This window comes from Pelophylax lessonae, assembly GCF_965119305.1.
Source record: "Pelophylax lessonae genome assembly, chromosome: 3".
In the NCBI taxonomy this organism is placed as follows: Eukaryota; Metazoa; Chordata; class Amphibia; order Anura; family Ranidae; genus Pelophylax; species Pelophylax lessonae.
This window is the reverse complement of record NC_138770.1, coordinates 408,602,415-408,620,734: the sequence shown is the minus strand read 5'-3', so window position 1 is coordinate 408,620,734 and position 18,320 is coordinate 408,602,415. Positions and strand designations below refer to the sequence as shown.

Below are 18,320 nucleotides of genomic sequence, written 5' to 3'. Positions count from 1 at the left end.
GGGACATGAGCCTCGGCCCAAGACAGAATGTCGGTCACCTCCCGGGCCGCCCGAGCACTCCTGGTGCCCCCATGGTGGTTGATGTAAGCCACCGCGGTAGCATTGTCCCTCTGTACCCGGACAGGACAGCCCTGAAGACGGCCCGACCACTGGAAGAGACAGTTTTATCGCTCGTAGTTCCAGCACATTTATCGGGAGGGAGGATTGTTCCTCCGACCAAGTGCCCTGGGCAGACAGGTTGCCCAGAACTCCACCCCAGCCCGACAGGCTGGCATCTGTGGTAATCACAGTCCACACCAACAGATGGAAGGACTTGCCTTCCACCACCGACGGGGACTAGAGCCACCACAGAAGAGCCAATTTGGCCTGACGACTCAAGGAGACACACAGATCCAGGGACTGAGGCAGTCTGTCCCACCTGGCCAGGATCTCCGCCTGGAGAGCCCGCATGTGGAACTGAGCAAAGGGTATCGCCTCGAGGGCCGATACCATCAACCCCAGGCCCAGCATATAGGTCCTGAGAGACGAGGACGGGCTGTCCCTGAGGGACCCGAGCTTGTTCTGCAAGGTCCGGAGCTTGTCCTCCGGCAAGAACACCTTTGCCTGAGCAGAGTCCAGAATCATTCCCATATAGGGAAATAGGACGCACTTTGCCCCCCTTCCTGGGCACCGCGAACAGATTGGAACAAAATCCCCGAAACCTGTCCCGATGAGGTACCGGGACAATCACCCCCTGAGCAAGAAGGGCCTACACCGCTTGATGCAGGTCCTGCCGACGCCCAGGAGGCAAGCGAAGCTTCGAGGGAAAGAATCTGCCCGCCGGCCGGGAGAGGAATTCGATCAGGTATGCTGATCGAATGATTTCCTGAACCCACCTGTCCGATATCCGGAGCAGCTAAGGTTGGAGGAAACCGCGCAAGTGTCCCCCCCCACCCCTGAAACGGGTGAGGGCGCCCCTTCAGGCAGAGTTAGACTGACCCGCCGAGCCGGCATTGTCCGACTCCTGCTTGCCCTCCCAGGGGTTCTTCTGGCTGCCCTGGGCCTTGAAGGGCTTACCCTTGGATTGGTTCCGAAAGGTACGAAAGGACTTGTTCTTCGGGTTCTGGGGCAGCATAGTGCTCTTGCCCCCCGTGACGCCTTTCACCAGGGTATCCAACGCAACTGTTTTTTCGTGAGGACTGGTCAGCCAACCAGCTCTTCAGCCATATCAGTCGCCGGTTAAGTACCGCGACACTAGAGAGGCGAGCCACTAAGGGGGCCTTATTCAAGGCTGCATCACACAAATACATGACTCCTTGATGGATCTGATCCACCATTTCCAGCCGGGCAGGCGGAACACCATCAGACACGAGATTGCTCCTAAGCATCTTAGTCCAATCAGCCACCGCCTGAGCCACCAGAACGGACGCGAAAACGGGTTTGAGTAACGAACCCGCCACCGTATAGGAATGGCGAGCTAGAGACTCCAACCGCCGGTCTTTGGGATCCCGGAAAATCGGGGTATCCTCAGTAGGAACCAAGGTAGCCTTGTTCAACACGGCCACAGTGTGATCTACCTGTGGAGGCACACACCATCGCGATTCCGTAGCCGGCGCAAAAGGATAAAGCAATTTAAACCGACTAGGTACCAGGAATGGATGTTTCAACGTGCGCCACATTTCATTAACAGTGTAATGGAATTCCGCTGGGCAGGGGAAAACCTGCGCAGACTTGCGTGTCCTGTGCGTCCCAAATGAGGACACAACGCCCGGAGGACAGGGCTCATCCTCTAAATGTAAGGTGTCCTTTACAGACACAATCAACTCATCCATGGTCGCCCGTTCTTCAGGCGACCCCGGGGAGGAAGTATCAACCCCCTCCATCTCAGCCTCCCCCTCAGACCCCGGGGGGTCCAAGGATGAGCGGGACCCTGAAAAAGGCACGCTCGCAGCAGCAGCCATATCCCCATCTGAATCAGGAGAGACAACCTGGGGCTCTTTCTCGCAGCGCGTTCAGACATCAGAATTTCCATATTTGCCACCAAAGTCGCCACCACAGCAGCCAGATCGGGTCGCAGCGGGGCCACAGGAGAACTGGGGCCCCCCACTAAAGCTGGAGGAAACTTGCTTTCCTGAGAATCCATTGCTCAAGTTATCAGAACAAACTACAGTGCAATACAAAGTACTGTCCCCTTTAAGAAACGCTGCAGTGTGCGCAGCCCACCACTACTGCAACAGTGATAAAAGACCCCCAAAGGAGAAAAGAAACTGAGCTAGAAGCGATAGCACAGAGGGAAATTGAGAGTGATAACCTGCAGAGCGTTGCTACCGATGACCTGCTGCTGATGGAAAGGAAGCGCTGCTGAAGTAGGCTGGACTATATGCCAGACCCTGGGAAAATGGCTGCCCCATAGGGATGCATTGGAGGCTACGCCAAAATGGCCGCCGACATGCGGCCGGACCGATCGTTCCACCGCCCACAAAATGGCAGCGAATGGCGCCAAAATAACATGCAGGATCGCCCCAGAGGAGCTACACATGTCAGCCCATAGTAAAGATGGCGGACCGCCTGAAAATTCGCCGCTGCGGTCGCCACACAATCAGAAACATCTGCACCCCCAACAATGCACCTAAGTGACACAGGGACAGGGACCCCCGGGCACACACAGTATCTGCACAAGCGATCCCCACAGGGATCGCACAGGGAGTCACAAAGGCACAGACATGGGGAACACATAGCAACACAGACTGCCACCCCAGACAGAGGCCCCACACAGAAGTACTTACCTGTACCAGATGGCGTGGGGAGCCTCTAAGCACGGAAAGCCTCTGTCCTCATCTGACAGGGAGTGCCGTGAGCCAGGGACATGACGCTGCAGCACCGCAGACGAGTCCTGTGAGGTAGCCACCTCACGGCTGCATCCCTGTAGCGAACAGGGATGGGTCGTTCGTAATGCCAGGGCGAACCATAGCTGAACGCTCGATGGTGGGCTGGGGGGTCTGACCCTTTAGCTCTGGAGAACCAGGGACGTCAGTCCGAATCCCAGCACCGCATGATCCATCTTCATCCGAAGAGAAGACTAACACTAGAAGCTGACAAAATAAAAAGCTAGTAAAGTAAGAGAAAAAACCTGACATTTTCAAAGAAAATCAAATAAAAGATTAGGAAGGCTGAGACTGAAGCCCCAGCACAAGGTAAGCCTGACTATTCCTGACGCAAGGCAGAGTAAAACTGAGTTGGGAGTGGTGATGCAGGGGGGGGGGGGGGTATTAACCAGATGGGACAGCCCCCATGGGTGTGTATATGCTAATGCCTTTTGTCTTTGGACTAAGTCTATATGCCTAGCTATTCCTGCGGATGGGAAGTCAATACCCAACAGTGATGACTTGGAGGTGGCGGCGACTGTCGGAGGACGTAAGAGAAATATAGCTTTAATACACAAAAGTGCAGTTATTTAGATCAGTTCACCTAAAAACTGACATTTCTGCCTCTGAAAGAAGCTAAATACCCCCACATGGTGCGGCTTTGAAATCTTGCTATTTCAGCATGATTTTAAAGCTGCACATCAGTGCGATTTGCACTGCCAAATTCACTGCGGCTTGCAACGTCATTTAACATAAGTCTATGCAAGTCAAAATGAAAAATCGATAAAATGTAGTGTAGGAAACTTTATCATAATCGCTGTGACATGAGTCACGGCGATATGATCAGTTTCACTGCTGGCAATGGGGTGCGACTTGTCATGCAATTGCATTTCAAGTCGCACCAGTGTGAACAGAGCCATAAAAAGTGTTTCTAAAGTCTAAATTTTATTTTATTTTACCTTAATGCATTCCCTGCATTAAGGTAAAAAATGTTTAGCTACCTGGTTCCTCCCCGCTCCGCCCAAAACACCTACCTAGCTCCTCTGATGCAGCGGACCTGACTTTTTATTACTACCATTAAGAAACATTTACAGGTCCTCAGCTTGTGACTGGATAGTGAAAAGAAAAAGCACCCCGATTATCTCTTCTTTGTCTCTCTGCTCTTATCTCCTATCAGCATGTTTCTTGTTAGCACATGAGCACTACAGCACAACTGACCGGCTCCTTGTGTTGCTTTATCACTGTCCCAATCTGAGCCTGCTATGCAGAGATTGCAAGAAGCTGCTACCAGGACAAATTCAGGTACTTACACTGCTTGCAAAAAAAAAAAAAAATGGAATGACATAATTAATTTAGAGCTGTATATATTTGGGTTTTGTATATCTGCCTGTTTAGCTGTAAGTGCAAAGGCAGCTTTAGGTTTCTGGGTCTGCTAGCTGCCATGACCATTATAGGGAGGTCTTATGCTACCTGCAGGATTTTATATTTTGGAGCATGCCACACTTAACTCTCAGGTGGAACGTAACAGACAGAAATTATGAGAGCAAGGTCTTACTGTTGGGAGTATCAAGCCGAATAAGAGGCTCTGTCCACCTCGCTTCTCTTTGACAAAAAAATATTATCTGTGGATTTACTGGCCCTACAAGGGTATTGATCCCAAGCCAAAAGTACATTATTAATAAGAAAAATACTGCTAAAAAGCTGCAATTGATCCAAGTGCTTGTGTTTCCCAGTTAAACTGCCACTTTCACTGGTCAGAGGATGTTTATTTGCATAAGCAATGTTTTCTTTCATGTTTCTATCAGGGAGCTCTGTGTTCTCTACTTTGTATGGAGGAGCATGTGACTCCCTTTCCTCTCACATGACTCAAGATTACATGAGGCTTCCCCTTTACACTCCCGGTTGGCTGCTGAACAAAGCAGTATGGAGTATGAGGAACGTATATGCTGTTCTTGTAGCTTCTCCTTGCCCTCTATATGAAAGGCACAGGTTCACTTTAGCTGTATGTTCTTTAACACTTGGATGCAATGTGAATGACTAACAAACTGTCTGTATCTTGCTCACTTTATCCTTCTACAAGTCAATCTTTACTGGAGCAATTAGAGGGAAAAAAAAAAAAATTCTTTCCAAAAGCAAATTTTAGGTCAGTTCTAGAAATAAACCAGCCTAAAATGTAAATGGTAAAACACAGAGGCGTGAAGGTTAGGCTCTCAATCTAAACTAAAAAATACAAACGGCAGGGTATTAAAATAAAATGTAATAATCCCATCTTTAGAAACCTATTCTGCAAGAAGAAACGTGTCCATGTATGTAAATGGCTTCAGATATGTACCAACACCCAATCATCACATATCTACCGTCTGACACCAGTCAGGTGGTGCCTTGACGGTCACAGACATGAACATGAGAGACGCCATCATTAAGGCTGGGTTCACATTTTTCCTGTGTGGTGCAATGCTGCACATTTTTCTAGGTGTTAAAGTGGTAGTAAATCCCTGCATGGTGACTTTTACCTACAAGCAAGCCTATAATAAAGCTTACCTGTAGGTAAAATTAATATCTCCTAAACCTGCACAGTTTAGGGGATATTCATCCTGCATGCAGACATTAACATCAGCGGCGCATGCGCTCTGAAGGTCCAGCGTTTCGTATCAGAACTTCAGAGCTCCTTTGCCGGAACGAAGAGCTCCCACGCGCATGCGCGGGAGTGACGTCATCATGGCTCCAGAGCCCGCGAACCCGGAAGAAACACAGAGGAAACATGTAAGCTCCCTCAGCAGTGACCAGACGCCACTGCGGGGGCTTCGCTCGAAGGAAAGTATTTCATAATGTGCTAGTATGCAATGCATACTAGCACATTATGCTATTGTCTTGCAGGTTTTTTTTTTTTTTTTAAAGCGGTTTACTACCGCTTTAACATATGTTGCCTCAAGTTAGTACATCCAAATGAATGGGCTGGTAACACAAAATAGAAAACAAAATCTGACACTTGCCATTTTTGGTAATGCAGCACCCCACATCAAATGAGAGTCCATTTTTGTGTGTTGTGGTAAGCTATAATGCATGGGTGATGCGCTGCCTCAACGCATTGGGGTGCCATTGTGAATGAATGGCAAGGTACTGCAGCAGAAAAGTATGAACCCAGCCTAGGACTTTTTCACACTTAGAGATATTAAACACAAAAACCAAAAATGTTATATATTGCAGCTTAACAATCATTAGATATGATGGCTGCATTAGTTTTCTTTTAGGCCCCTTTCACACATACAGTCCGTTCAGTTCATCAGTTCAGTCACGTCAAATGTATCAGTTTTTCATCCGTTTTTCATCCGTTTTTCGTCAGTTGTCATCAGTTTTTCATCCGTTTTTCGTCAGTTGTCATCAGTTTTTCATCCGTTTTTCGTCAGTTGTCATCAGTTTTTCATCCGTTTTTCGTCAGTTGTTATCCGCTTTTCATCTGTTTTTCATCAGTTGTTATCCGTTTTTCATCCGTTGTCGTCCGTTTTTCATCCGTTGTCATCAGTTGACATCAGTTTTTCATCCGTTGTCATCAGTTGACATCCGTTTTTCATCCGTTGACATCCGTTTTTCGTCCGATCCGTTTTTTTGACGGATGAAAAATAGGGCATTCATCCGTTCAAAAAAACGGACATTGACGGAAGTGGATGAAAACGGATGTTAACTGATGATCATCAGTTGTCATCCGTTTTTACATAGAGATACATTGATGTCCGTTTTTCATCCGTCAATGGATGGATGAAAAACGGACAAACGGACAGCATGTGTGAAAGGGGCCTTAGGCATAATTCCCTGTTTTCACCTGGTGGTCTGGCCAGTAACACACATGCTGTATTAGAGTGCCCCCCCCCCCACTCTGGATGAATGAGGAACAGAGACACCTATGGACAGCAACATTGTCAGACTGGGGGGAGTGGAGTGTTGGATGTACTAGCAGATTTAGATACCCGAACTGAAAGTGGCTCTAACTCTAAACATTTGTTTTACCTTACAGTGATTGTAAAGTCTTTTTAATAGCAAACATGTTATTCTTACCTGCTCTGTGCAGATGATTTTTCAAAGGGCACCTCCTCTTCTCGGGTCCCCCTTTGCTGCTCCTAGCCCCTCCCTTCAGTCGAGTGCCCCCACAGCAAGTAGCTTGCTATGGGGGCACCAGAGCCCAGCTGCAGCTCCGTGCATCCATTCAGACATGGAGCTGCTGTTTGGCTCTGCCCCCTCTCTCTGCTGATTGGCCAGCTGACAGCTGCGGGTGCCAATGGCTGCTGTGTCTCAGCCAATCAGGAGGGAGAGTCCCAGGATGTCCGAGAGATTCATGGACATCGCTGGACAGAGATAGGGCTTAAGTAAAAGGGGTGCTGGGGAGGCTGCTACACACAGAAGGCTTTTTATCTTAATGCACAGAATGCATTAAGATGAAAAAAAAAAAAAAAAAAAACATTCTGCTTTTACAACTCCTTTAATGCATTTGCTGCATTATGGTAAAAAATATGTCTCACTAGTTGTTTTGCCTCCCCCCCCCCCCCCCCTAAACTGACTTACCTGATTACTTCACTGATCCAGCACTGTTCCTGTCTGCAAAAGAGTGCAAAATCTGGTGCAGCTCTGCATAGAAACCAATTATCTTCCAGGTTTTATTGTCATAGCTTAATTGAACAAGCTGAAGTTAGAAGCTGATTGGCCATGCTGCACCAGATGTTTGCATCAATCAATCGCACTGAGAGCAGCGGTTCCTGCTGCCATCAGTCAAATACCTGAAAGGAGGGAGCCGGGGGGGGGGGGGGGGGGTTGTCATGGCTGCGCTGGGTCTATAGACACGGCTTCTATGAGCCGTTACAGAACAGTTTTTTTCCTTTAGGAATAAAGGTTTTACAAAAATAAAAGCTGATCATTGTAAGCTCCCCTGCCAGTGGTAAATGGTTTCTCATCCCTGCTACATCTGCAGGATGGCAGAATCACTAGGTGAAAATAAAAGAAAGCATAAAAAGAAAAAACGAACACAGCCATCACATCTAAAGAGCTCCATTAAGGCAGCCCCCATTTACCTCTGTCAAAACATGAGTGAAAAAATGTGCCTGACTTTTGTTAATGCAGTGTGGTATATACTGTATATTGTGATGAGCTGCAGTTCATTAGGCTCTACTATACAATACATGCAGTGCTATTCATTGTGAATTGCACTAAACATAGAGTAGATGCATTACCATAATACACAAGTATGAATGGGACCCCCGAAAGAACACCCCTTTACAGGCAAACAGTCCTCCAATACTGTCCAAGGTCAAAAGGGTAGTGTGCCCTGCGGGTCACACAAACACAGTCAAAGGAGATCCCCAGCGATGACATCCATACAGCTGACTGCTCATCGTAGACACTGAATTAGGAAAGACCATCATTCAGGCTGGTTTCGTAGGGAATGGCTAACAGAAGGGGTCCGATGAGTCCCTGTTCACCGTTTTAGGGCTGAATTCAGACCTGCAATGGACAAGAAGTCGCACAGAGCTCCTGTGCAATTCGGAGCCGCTTCGGAGATATGTGAACCGGCTCCATAGAGAGCCAGTCACAATCTTCTGACAACCGCATCCAAATCGCAATAGCGTGAACCCAGCCATATGGACTGATACTATCCTCACATTCTACCCAAGGTCAGGGTGTATCTTTCTCATCATAGACACTGTCACTGACATAGTAGATGTCACCATTCAGTGATCACAACCATACAGGCTTACACCAAGCTCCCATCATGCCTTAGGTCAGGGTGTACCTTGCTGGTTACAAACACTGACATAGGTGGGGTCACCATTCTGTTTTTTTCTCAGATTTCAATACAAATCTTGTGTGGATGGGACACTTTAGTTGACTATGTAAATAATAGCATTTGGGAGTATGATGACATTATCCTGCGTGTAATTTTAGTTTGTACCTTCAATTTTGATAGGTAAAGTAACTTGAAAGAGCACCTGTCATTTTCCTCCCAATTGAGCACAGAATTTCTTGTATAAGCTCCCATTTTGCCTAAGGTAAGGGCGTACCTTGCTCATTACAGAAAATGTCAATATTTAGTGATTAAAACCATACAGGTTGACAGCACGCTCCCATCTTGCCTAAGGTGCAAACACACACTGACTTCGGAGATGCCAACGCTTAGGCCTCGTTCACAGCATGTGCAGACACTAAAATTTTTCTACACCTGTCTCTGCAAGGGCACAACAAAAACAACTATTCTTATGTGCCCTGCTTACACCACAGCACTGGTATCATGTGCAGGTTTATTCTGTACAAGAATCTGCATAATGTATGCCGTTTTCTGCGTGGAAAAAAAAACTGGTGTGACATCAACATTGTGGCGTTAACAGGGCACTTTTTTTTTTTTTTTTTTATTGTGCCCTTGCAGAGAATTTATGTTACATATATCTGCACAGAATAAATATGCACATCTCTGCACATAGTAAACAAGCCTTTAGGCTTCATTCAGGGCCAGTTCACACCAGATTCAGTTCAGTGCATTTTTTTCTGCATTAAAAAACGCATGGACAGTAGATTAGATGGGTTCCAAATGGCAAAGTTTACACCAGTGCAGTCAGTTCCAATGTAGAAAAAGAACATGAAGCATTTTTTCTGCACAGAACTGCACTGGAACGTAGCACAAAGCACCAATAAAAATAAAAAAATAAGAGGAACAAAATGCACTGGAATGCATCAAAAACCCCCAGGAAACCTTGAATAAAAAGAAAAAAAGGAGGGGAAAAAGCACACTGGAAAGTAGTGATTGGCCAATATCGTTTTTTCATTGCCGATACCGATATTTTGGCCAATGCATATCGGTAGATATGCGCCGATATTTTTGTACATTTAAAAACATTTTTTTTTTTTCTTGACAGGTACTGTTGTGGAGGAATCTGGGGGTCTAAGACCCCAAACCCCTCCTCTACACTTAAAAGCATTCAAAACGTCAAGTTTGGCTGTTTTGAATGCTGTAATTTTTTTTAATCTGGTGCCAGTACCCGGAAGTGATGTCATGACATCACTTCCAGGCTTTGGCATGGAGACCCGATCAGAGCCAAATGCGGCTTTGATCGGGTCTTCCGCAGCCGTGCAGGCTGGTTGCCCGGGTCTTATAAGGCGGCGGGAGGGGGACATCCCCTCCCGCTCTTTATAATGACAGCCGAGCGGCTTCTCAGCCGCATCGGTTGTCATTACAAGACAGCTGACCATCGGCTATGGACGCTGGTACCGGGGTGATGCCCCTAGCCGCAGGCATCACTCCAGTACAAGCACTTTCCCGAAATATCAGCAATATCAATCACCTTGGTGGCCGATTCCGATATATCGGGGAAAGTGCAGGTCGGCCCTCGATATATCGGCTTTGCTGATAATCGGTCGATCCCTACTGGAAAGCATTGAAAAACGCACCAAAAACTCACTTGAAAATATCTAAATGCATAAAAAAAAAAGCCTAACTGGAATGCATCAGGTAATTCTAAAAAAAAGGGGGGGGGGGCGCACTGGAATGCATTGAAAACACACATGCAGAATCACATTTGGAGTTTTTGTGGTGTGAGCTGAAAGCAGAACTGCATCTGAAGTGTGCATAGAAACTGATGGGAAAAAATGCACAGAGCTGACTTGTATAGCCACGTGCAGATATGTATATTTATTATGTACTTCTATGCAAGGAAGCAAAGCAGATTCCTGTGCAGAAAACTTGCATGCAATACCCATGTTGTGTTCTGAACAGGACATAAAGATTGACTTCATGCTCCCATCCTGCCCAGGGTCAATGAATACATCCATACAGTCTTATGCCTCGTACACACGCGTCGAAAATTGGCAGGGAATTTTCGGCCAACGTCCGATCTGCCGATTTTCAGCTTGTTAGTATGATGCTTCCGACAACCAACTCCGACTTTTCGACCGAAAAAAATCTGGTGTGCAGACTATAAAATTTTTGTTGGCCGTCAACACAACGGCCGATTTTCGTGCAGTCAGTACAGATTTCGACAGGGAAAAATCTGATGAGCAAGACTGGGCATGCGCAGTGAAGAAAAAAACACAAAGAAAGCAAACCAACACATGACATCACTTCTGAAGTAGAATTTTGTTGGCCGAGAAAATTCGTGTGCAGTCTAGGCACATTCCAACCAACAAAACACAACTTGGACAAAAGTCGGACGATCGGTCCGCCGATAATCGTTGCGTGTGTACGAGGCTTTACACTATGCTCCCATTCTGTCTAGGATCAGGATGGCACGTTCCTCATCAAAGACACTGATATAGAAGATGAATTCAGTGATCTCACATCCATACAGACTGACACCATGCTCCAATATAATCTAGGTAAGGGTGTGCCATGGTTATCAGACACAAACATTAGAGATGCCAACACTCAGTGATGACATCCATACTGTCTGACCACCCCAGGGTCAGGGTATATATCACCCCTATTCTGCTTTGGGAATATCTTGCTGGCCGTAGACGCCGACATAGGAGATGCTCAGTACCAAACACTCATCAAGTCTGACACAATCCTCCCATTCTGTCTAGATTCAGGTGACACCACCTTCTTTACATAAACAGACCTAGGAGATTCCACCATTTAGTGGTCATCCCTTCCTACAGGCTGCCCCGCATTACTCTAATATAGACTAGAGCAGAGATGGCGAACTTATGGCACCCTTGCCATTGCTGGCATGCAGAGCCCTCTCTGTGGGCACACAAGCTAACTCGCCGGATCGCTACACCCCAGCAGCTGAACCTGTGAAAGGAGCGCGCACTAACCAGCCAGCGCGCATGCTCGGAAACGTGTCACGCCTTGTCCTGTGATGTCATTGCACCGGACGCCGCACTGAAAGAGTTTCAGAGTATATGTAATCCGCTCTACAATCCAAAAAAGGCAAATTTTTTTGTGCGGGGAGCAGGATGATTACAGGGAGCACAGGTTAGAGGGGAGGAGGCTCTGCCTCCTAGATGGTCCATCACTGTAGCGGACCGCGTGATCTCTTCCCGGGGATCGGACATATGGTGGGGTGAGTGGAGTTCTGTCCTCCAGGCTTTATTATCGTTTTATGCATAAAGAATGATTTATAGTAAGTTTTACTAATGATTGCATTGACTTTGGGATTCCAATCAGTATATAATGGGATGTCTGGTTGTGATTCCTGGAGATCAGGCTGCTTTCTTCCATTGTAGAAGTGATCTTCAGTGAAATCTGGGAGGATGCAACCCACCCCAGCACAGCCCTAGATACAGCCATGTGGCAATTACTCGCCAGGCGCTATCAGGAGTCACTGCCATCACTGCTGCCATTACAAACCTGGCAGGCCAGCATCCCTTCAGAGGTGCCTGTGTCCTCATTTAAACCTGTTACAACTTACTGTGCTGCTCAGGCTCTCTGGAACTGGGTGTTTACAGATCCTCAAAGCATCTGCCACTAGGGATGGTCATGTGGGAAGGAGTTTGTTCCACCTTGGGGGCGTGGCCTGGTTAGAGTCCAGGCTGAGGTTGCCCCTTTTACACTGACCCCAGGGACAACATGGAAGTGCAGTTACGGGGACCCCCTCTCTTGATTCTCATTGTCACCCACCATGGCTGCTATGCTTTCACAGCATTCCTCCACACGTGCATGTGCCTAGCTTGTTCCTGTCGGCAGCTGTGGCTTCAATACTTGCACAGCATCCCTACAGACATGCCCGGGATGCATGTTGAACTCTCTTGGGCAATTGGCTGGACACCCCTGGCCTAGGGTAAGGGAGTACCTTGATCATCATGGTCACTGACATAGGAAAAAGGGCCACCATTTAGTGATCACATCCATTCTGACACCACCCTCCCATTCTGTCTAGGTTAGGTAACACCTTCCTCTCCACATACACAGACCTAGGAGATGCCACCATTTATCACACCTCCTAACAAGCCGACCCCATGCTCTAATACAGTCTATGGAAAAGGGGTACCTTTTCCTAAAAATAAGTAGAGGCCACCATTCAGTGATCACATCCATCAAATCCGACACCACCCTCCCATTCTGTCTAGTTAGGTGACACCTTCCTCCTCATATATATTTACCCAGAACAGCGGTCCCAAAACTGTGGCCCTTCGGTTACTTTTATCTGGCCCTTGGGGCACTACTTTACTCACTGACACCACACAATTCCTTCCAATGGCACCACCAATGGGGCACAATTCCTTCCAGTGACACCACCAATGGGGCACAATTCCTTCCAGTGACATCACCAATGGGGCACAATTCCTTACAGTGACACCACCAATGGGGCACAATTCCTCCCAGTGACACCACCAATGGGGCACAATTCCTCCCAGTGACACCACCAATGGGGCACAATTCTTCCCAATGATACCAAGAATGGGGCACAATTCCTCCCAATTACACCGACGATGCAGCCCAATGACAACAATGACGGGGTGCAATCCGCCCCCAAATGACACCAACAATGTGGCCCAACGACAACAATGATAGGGTACAATTCCTCTCAAAGACACGGCCCCATTCCTCCCACTGACACCTATGACGGGGCACAAGTCCTCCCACTGACACCCATGACGGGGCACAAGTCCCCCCCACTGACACCCATGACAGGGCACAATTCCCCCCACTAGCACCCATGACGGGGCACAATTCCCCTCACTGACATCAATGACCGGGAACAATTCCTCCCACTGACACCAATGACCGGGCACAATTCTTCCCAATGACAAAATTAATGGGGCACAATTCTTTACAATGATACCAAGAATGGGGCCCATTGACAATGATGGAGCAAAATTCCTCCCAATGACACCAACAATGTGGCACAATGATAGGGAACAATTTTTCTCAATGACACGGCCCCATTCCTTCCACAGACACCAATGACAGGTCACAATCCCTCCCACTGACACCAATGACCAAGCACAATTCTTCCCTATGACAAAAAAAATGGGGCACAATTCTTCCCAATGATACCAAGAATGGGGCCCAATGACAATGATGGGGCACAATTCCTCCCACAGACACCAGTGACCGGGCACAATTCCTCCCACAGACACCAGTGACCGGGCACAATTCCACCCACAGGCACCAGTGACCGGGCACAATTCCTCCCACAGACACCAGTGACCGGGCACAATTCCTCCCACAGACACCAGTGACCGGGCACAATTCCTCCCACAGACACCAGTGACCGGGCACAATTCCTCCCACAGACACCAGTGACCGGGCACAATTCCTCCCACAGACATCAGTGACCGGGCACAATTCCGCCCACTGACACCAATGACCAGAGATTGTGTACTGCCACTGACACCAATGATGGGGCACAATTCCTCCCACTAACACCAATGACAGGGGATTTGTTTACTCCGACTGATGCTTGGACATTTTGTACTCCCAATAGCTATAGTCCAGCTCCCTTAAAGGCGAAGGGCAGGAAAATGGCCCTTTGCTTAGAATGTTTGGAGACCCCTGACCCAGAAGATGCCAGCATTCAGGGATCACCCCTCCTTACAGACTGACCCCATGCTCTAATACAGTCTAGAGCAGGGTTCTCAAACTGGTGGCCCTTCGGCTGTTGCAGAACTACAATTCCCACGAGTCACTGCAAGGCTGACAGTTACAAGCAGGACTCCCAAAGACAGAGGCATGATGGGACTTGTAGCTCTGCAACAGCTGGAGGGCCACCAGTTTGAGACCTCTGGCCTAGGGTAATGGGGTACCTTGCTCATCATGGATATAGGTAGGAGGCCACCATTCAGTCTGACACCATTCTCCCAATCTGTCTAGATTCAGGCAACACCTTCCCCTTCACATAGAAAGACCCCATTCAGCGATCACCCCTCCATCCAGGACACCTCCCCCCTCCCAATTCCTCCCAGGGTCAGGTGTGTACCTCTGTGGTCGTAGACACTGACATAGGAGATGCCCAGGGCCATACACCACACCACCAGGCTGGCCACGTCCGTGTAGCTGTGTTGTTCCTCTGCGATGAGCAGTGCCAGGTGGACGGGCATCTTGTTGAGCTTAGCTGGGTCCCTCCGATGGAGGAGGAGGTCTCGGTGCAGGTAGGAGCAGTCACAGCGCCGCCTTAGGGAAGAGCTGTCTGAGGTGTCCTGCAGGCACTGGCAGCAGTCCTCATGTGGGCCCTTCCTCCGCTGGAAGGCGATGTCCGGCGGTAAGAGAAGAGCGCCCGCCGCCCTCCACACCCTCCAGTGCCAGAGCCGGAGCCAGGCCAGCAGAGCCCGCTGTGCCCCTAACACCACGTGTACGAGGCGCCAGGCCAGCGCGTACAGAACGGACATGTCTGCCGCTCACCCGGCACCTCACTCTGCTACCATCCCACAGCCATACAACTGGAGCACACAGCACCCCCGGCGCCTTGATTGGCCGGACCGAAATGTCGTCACTTCCGCGGGACGAAAAGCTGAGTGACGTGGCCTGCGCAGGTTGGAGACGGAAACGGTGTAGAACAAACGAGTCGGGGAGCATGAGTGAGCCGTGTACAGCTGAGCCACACTGACACCTGCTGGTGAATGCAGGAACTGACTATAGGGTGTAAGGAAGACTTGTCAAAATCACTGGAAACTAAAGCTTATGCACACAGAAAAAATAAAACAACAAATAATATAAACTCACCCTTTTTTATTTGTGTTTATGGAATGCTCTTTAGGCCCCTTTCACACAGGCGGACCGTTCAGACCCGTCTGTCAGTTTTTATGGTGGATCTGAACAGTCACCCCATGCGTCTCTATGGGGCATTGGATGTCAGTGTAGACATGTCTGCTGACATTGGATCTGACCAAATCTGAACGGATGGGAACCCTATTTTTCCTCCGTCCAGCGGATCAGATGGGATCGGATGAGAACGGACAGACGGTCCGTTCCCATCCGATTCCCCCCATAGAGATGCATGGGGACATGACAGCTCTGTCTCTGCACACAGCACGAAGAACAGCTGTCATCCGCCTGCTCAGCGGGGGATCGGTGGATCGATCCCTCGCTAAGAAAAACTGAGGCCGTCCGACGAACTCCATGTGTGAAAGAGCCCTTACTCAGGTTTTTTTTTAAAACACTGATCCTGCCAGTAGGAAATGTGCTATCATAGGGTGACAACACTCACAGAGTGTGTGTCTATGCAGACACAGTGTTGTCACTAGGGTTGCCACCTGTCCAGGATTCACCCAGACAGTCCAGGTTTTGAATCATGTATACAGGTTTCAGGCGGACTGAAACCCAGACACATTATTCAGACCAGGGTTCTATCCGATTCTGCAACCGGAAGTGACGTTTGGACGAGAAGAACTTACTGCGCATGCGCCATGTGTTCCAACACTGCCGCTATGCATTCCAATAGGTTTCCTAAAGTGACAGAACATGAAGCAGCAGCGGACATCTTCTTACACCCACGCTAGTATTTTACATTTATTTTAGCAGTAAACTCACCTTATTTACTGAAATAGACTATTTCACCGTGACCGAGTGAAATAGTCTATTTCACTATATAATCAGTTTGTCGCTGAGCAGTGAGGGGTGTACCAAGATGGCCGTCACCACCTTCTACCTGCAGGTTTCTCGCTTTATTTACTATATTACAATAATAATAGAAATATAATACTGTGATTCAGTCTATAAGGTCAGTTTACTGCTAAAATAAATTTAAAATTCAAGACTTGCGTTGGTGTAAGAAGATGTCCACAGCTGATTCATGTTCTGTCACATTGGGAAACTTATTAGAACGCATAGCGGTCATGTTGGAACGCATGGCGTATGCGCAGTACGATGTTCTCATCCGAACGTCACTTCCGGTTGCAGAATCTGATAGGTAGTGGTAGTCTGATAGAACACCGGGCTGTGGCTCTCCCAGTAACCAGGATAATCACACACAAATCTATTGCCATCTAGGAGCTGCGGGCAGCTGCCTGGGGGCAGGTTCAGCATCACTGGGTGGACAATCAATGTAACATTTCAATAGGATTTCTCTTTAACACAGAACTAAACTGTATGTGAGCAGCACAACCTGAAAACACTATTAATTTGTTTTTTAGAATTTAAAACAAACTCACCTATCTATCCATGTATTCATGCTTTATTTTGTTAAGAAATCAAGTACAAAACTACCCCCTTGCATTTCTAGCTGTGGCCATGTTGACTAAGGGCAGATGATTCATGTAGGATTTACTTCCTGGAATCCATTTGCCTTTAGCCCAGACATGCAGGTAGGAGGGCGTGCTTAGCTGAGAAAGCACCTCCTCCAGATGAATAATAAAAAAAAAAAAATGTCCACAAAGGCTTCTGGGATGTATGACATAATTTTGGCCTAAGCCAGAAACCAGAAAGCAACTGAAAAAATGTCAACAAAAAATATACACCTTCCCATCCATTTACTCATGATAGTAGCATAGGGCTGGTTTCACACTGGTGCGATGCTAGACATCGCATGGGATTCTCATCGAACTGCTGTGCAGATCACATGTGATGTCTGTGCGAAGCGATGTTAGCCATACAAACTGTATAGCTGAATTTGTATCGCATTCGCACCAAAATGGTGCAGGACCCTTTTTTTGGTCTGCACTGGAATCGGATCACACTGGTATTCACACACCTATACCATGCATACCTCCCATGATTTTGAGGGGCTCTCCCATGATTTGAAAAAATATCCCTCTTTCCACCTCATTTGACCCTCATTTTGGTCTGATCTCTATAGTTAAATGCACCTTTTATCTTTCAAAAAGTGTTTTAAACTGCTAAACCTTTCATCCAATTTCTAAATTGCTGCATTTGGAAATTCCAAAAGCCGATATAAAGAAATAGAAGTGGTAAAAAAAAGCACTTGGGAGTTTAACCAATCATTTATTTTTGTACAATTCTCCTTTAGGGGGGCGTGGCAGGGGGTGTGCCCTATGCCTGAATACTTTTGCTAATAGGTGTCCCTCATTCCCATCTCAGAAAGTTGGGAGGTATGTAACTGCACCATTTAACAGTTCACACTGGGATCTGCAAACTGATCTGGGGGTGTCATTAACTTTACATTGACACCCCCAGTGGTTCGCAGATCTCAGCGTGAACCAGTGTGCGATGTGGGAACCCGCACTGAATCGCTGGGTTTCCCTGCATCGCACAAGTGTGAACCGGGGCTAAGGATTAAAATTGTTAATTTTGTTTGACACAGCTTTGCTCTGCCTTAAGGTGATTGCAAAGTCTCAGTTGTTTTTTTTTTTTTTTTGTTTTTTTAATGAGGAGTGTACTCACATTTGTGAGATACTGTATATAAGAAAAGATTAATAACAGTATCCAATGTACAAGCAGGTATTATCAGCAAAAGGCCCAATAGGAGACCTGGTGGAATTGTGCACATATACCCGGGTATATATAATGTACATCTGGATGAGAGGTGCTGACTGCCAAGGGGTGAGTGGGTTCACCATCCATCCCTGTGTGTGACTGAAGTCTCCCCCTTCCCCCTGCCT

General features: G+C 47.7%; 1 protein-coding gene across 1 annotated transcript in view; it reads right to left on the bottom strand.

Annotated features, from left to right (window-relative positions):
• Positions 1-15,241, bottom strand: part of NUS1 (NUS1 dehydrodolichyl diphosphate synthase subunit) — a 32,305-nt gene extending 17,064 nt beyond the window's left edge. Inside the window, exon 1 of the mRNA XM_082249087.1 lies at positions 14,744-15,241. Coding sequence (XP_082105213.1) covers positions 14,744-15,152 — 409 coding nt within the window. The 5' untranslated portion in view covers positions 15,153-15,241. The remainder of the gene's footprint in view (positions 1-14,743) is intronic.
• Between the last annotated feature and the right edge of the window lie 3,079 nt (positions 15,242-18,320).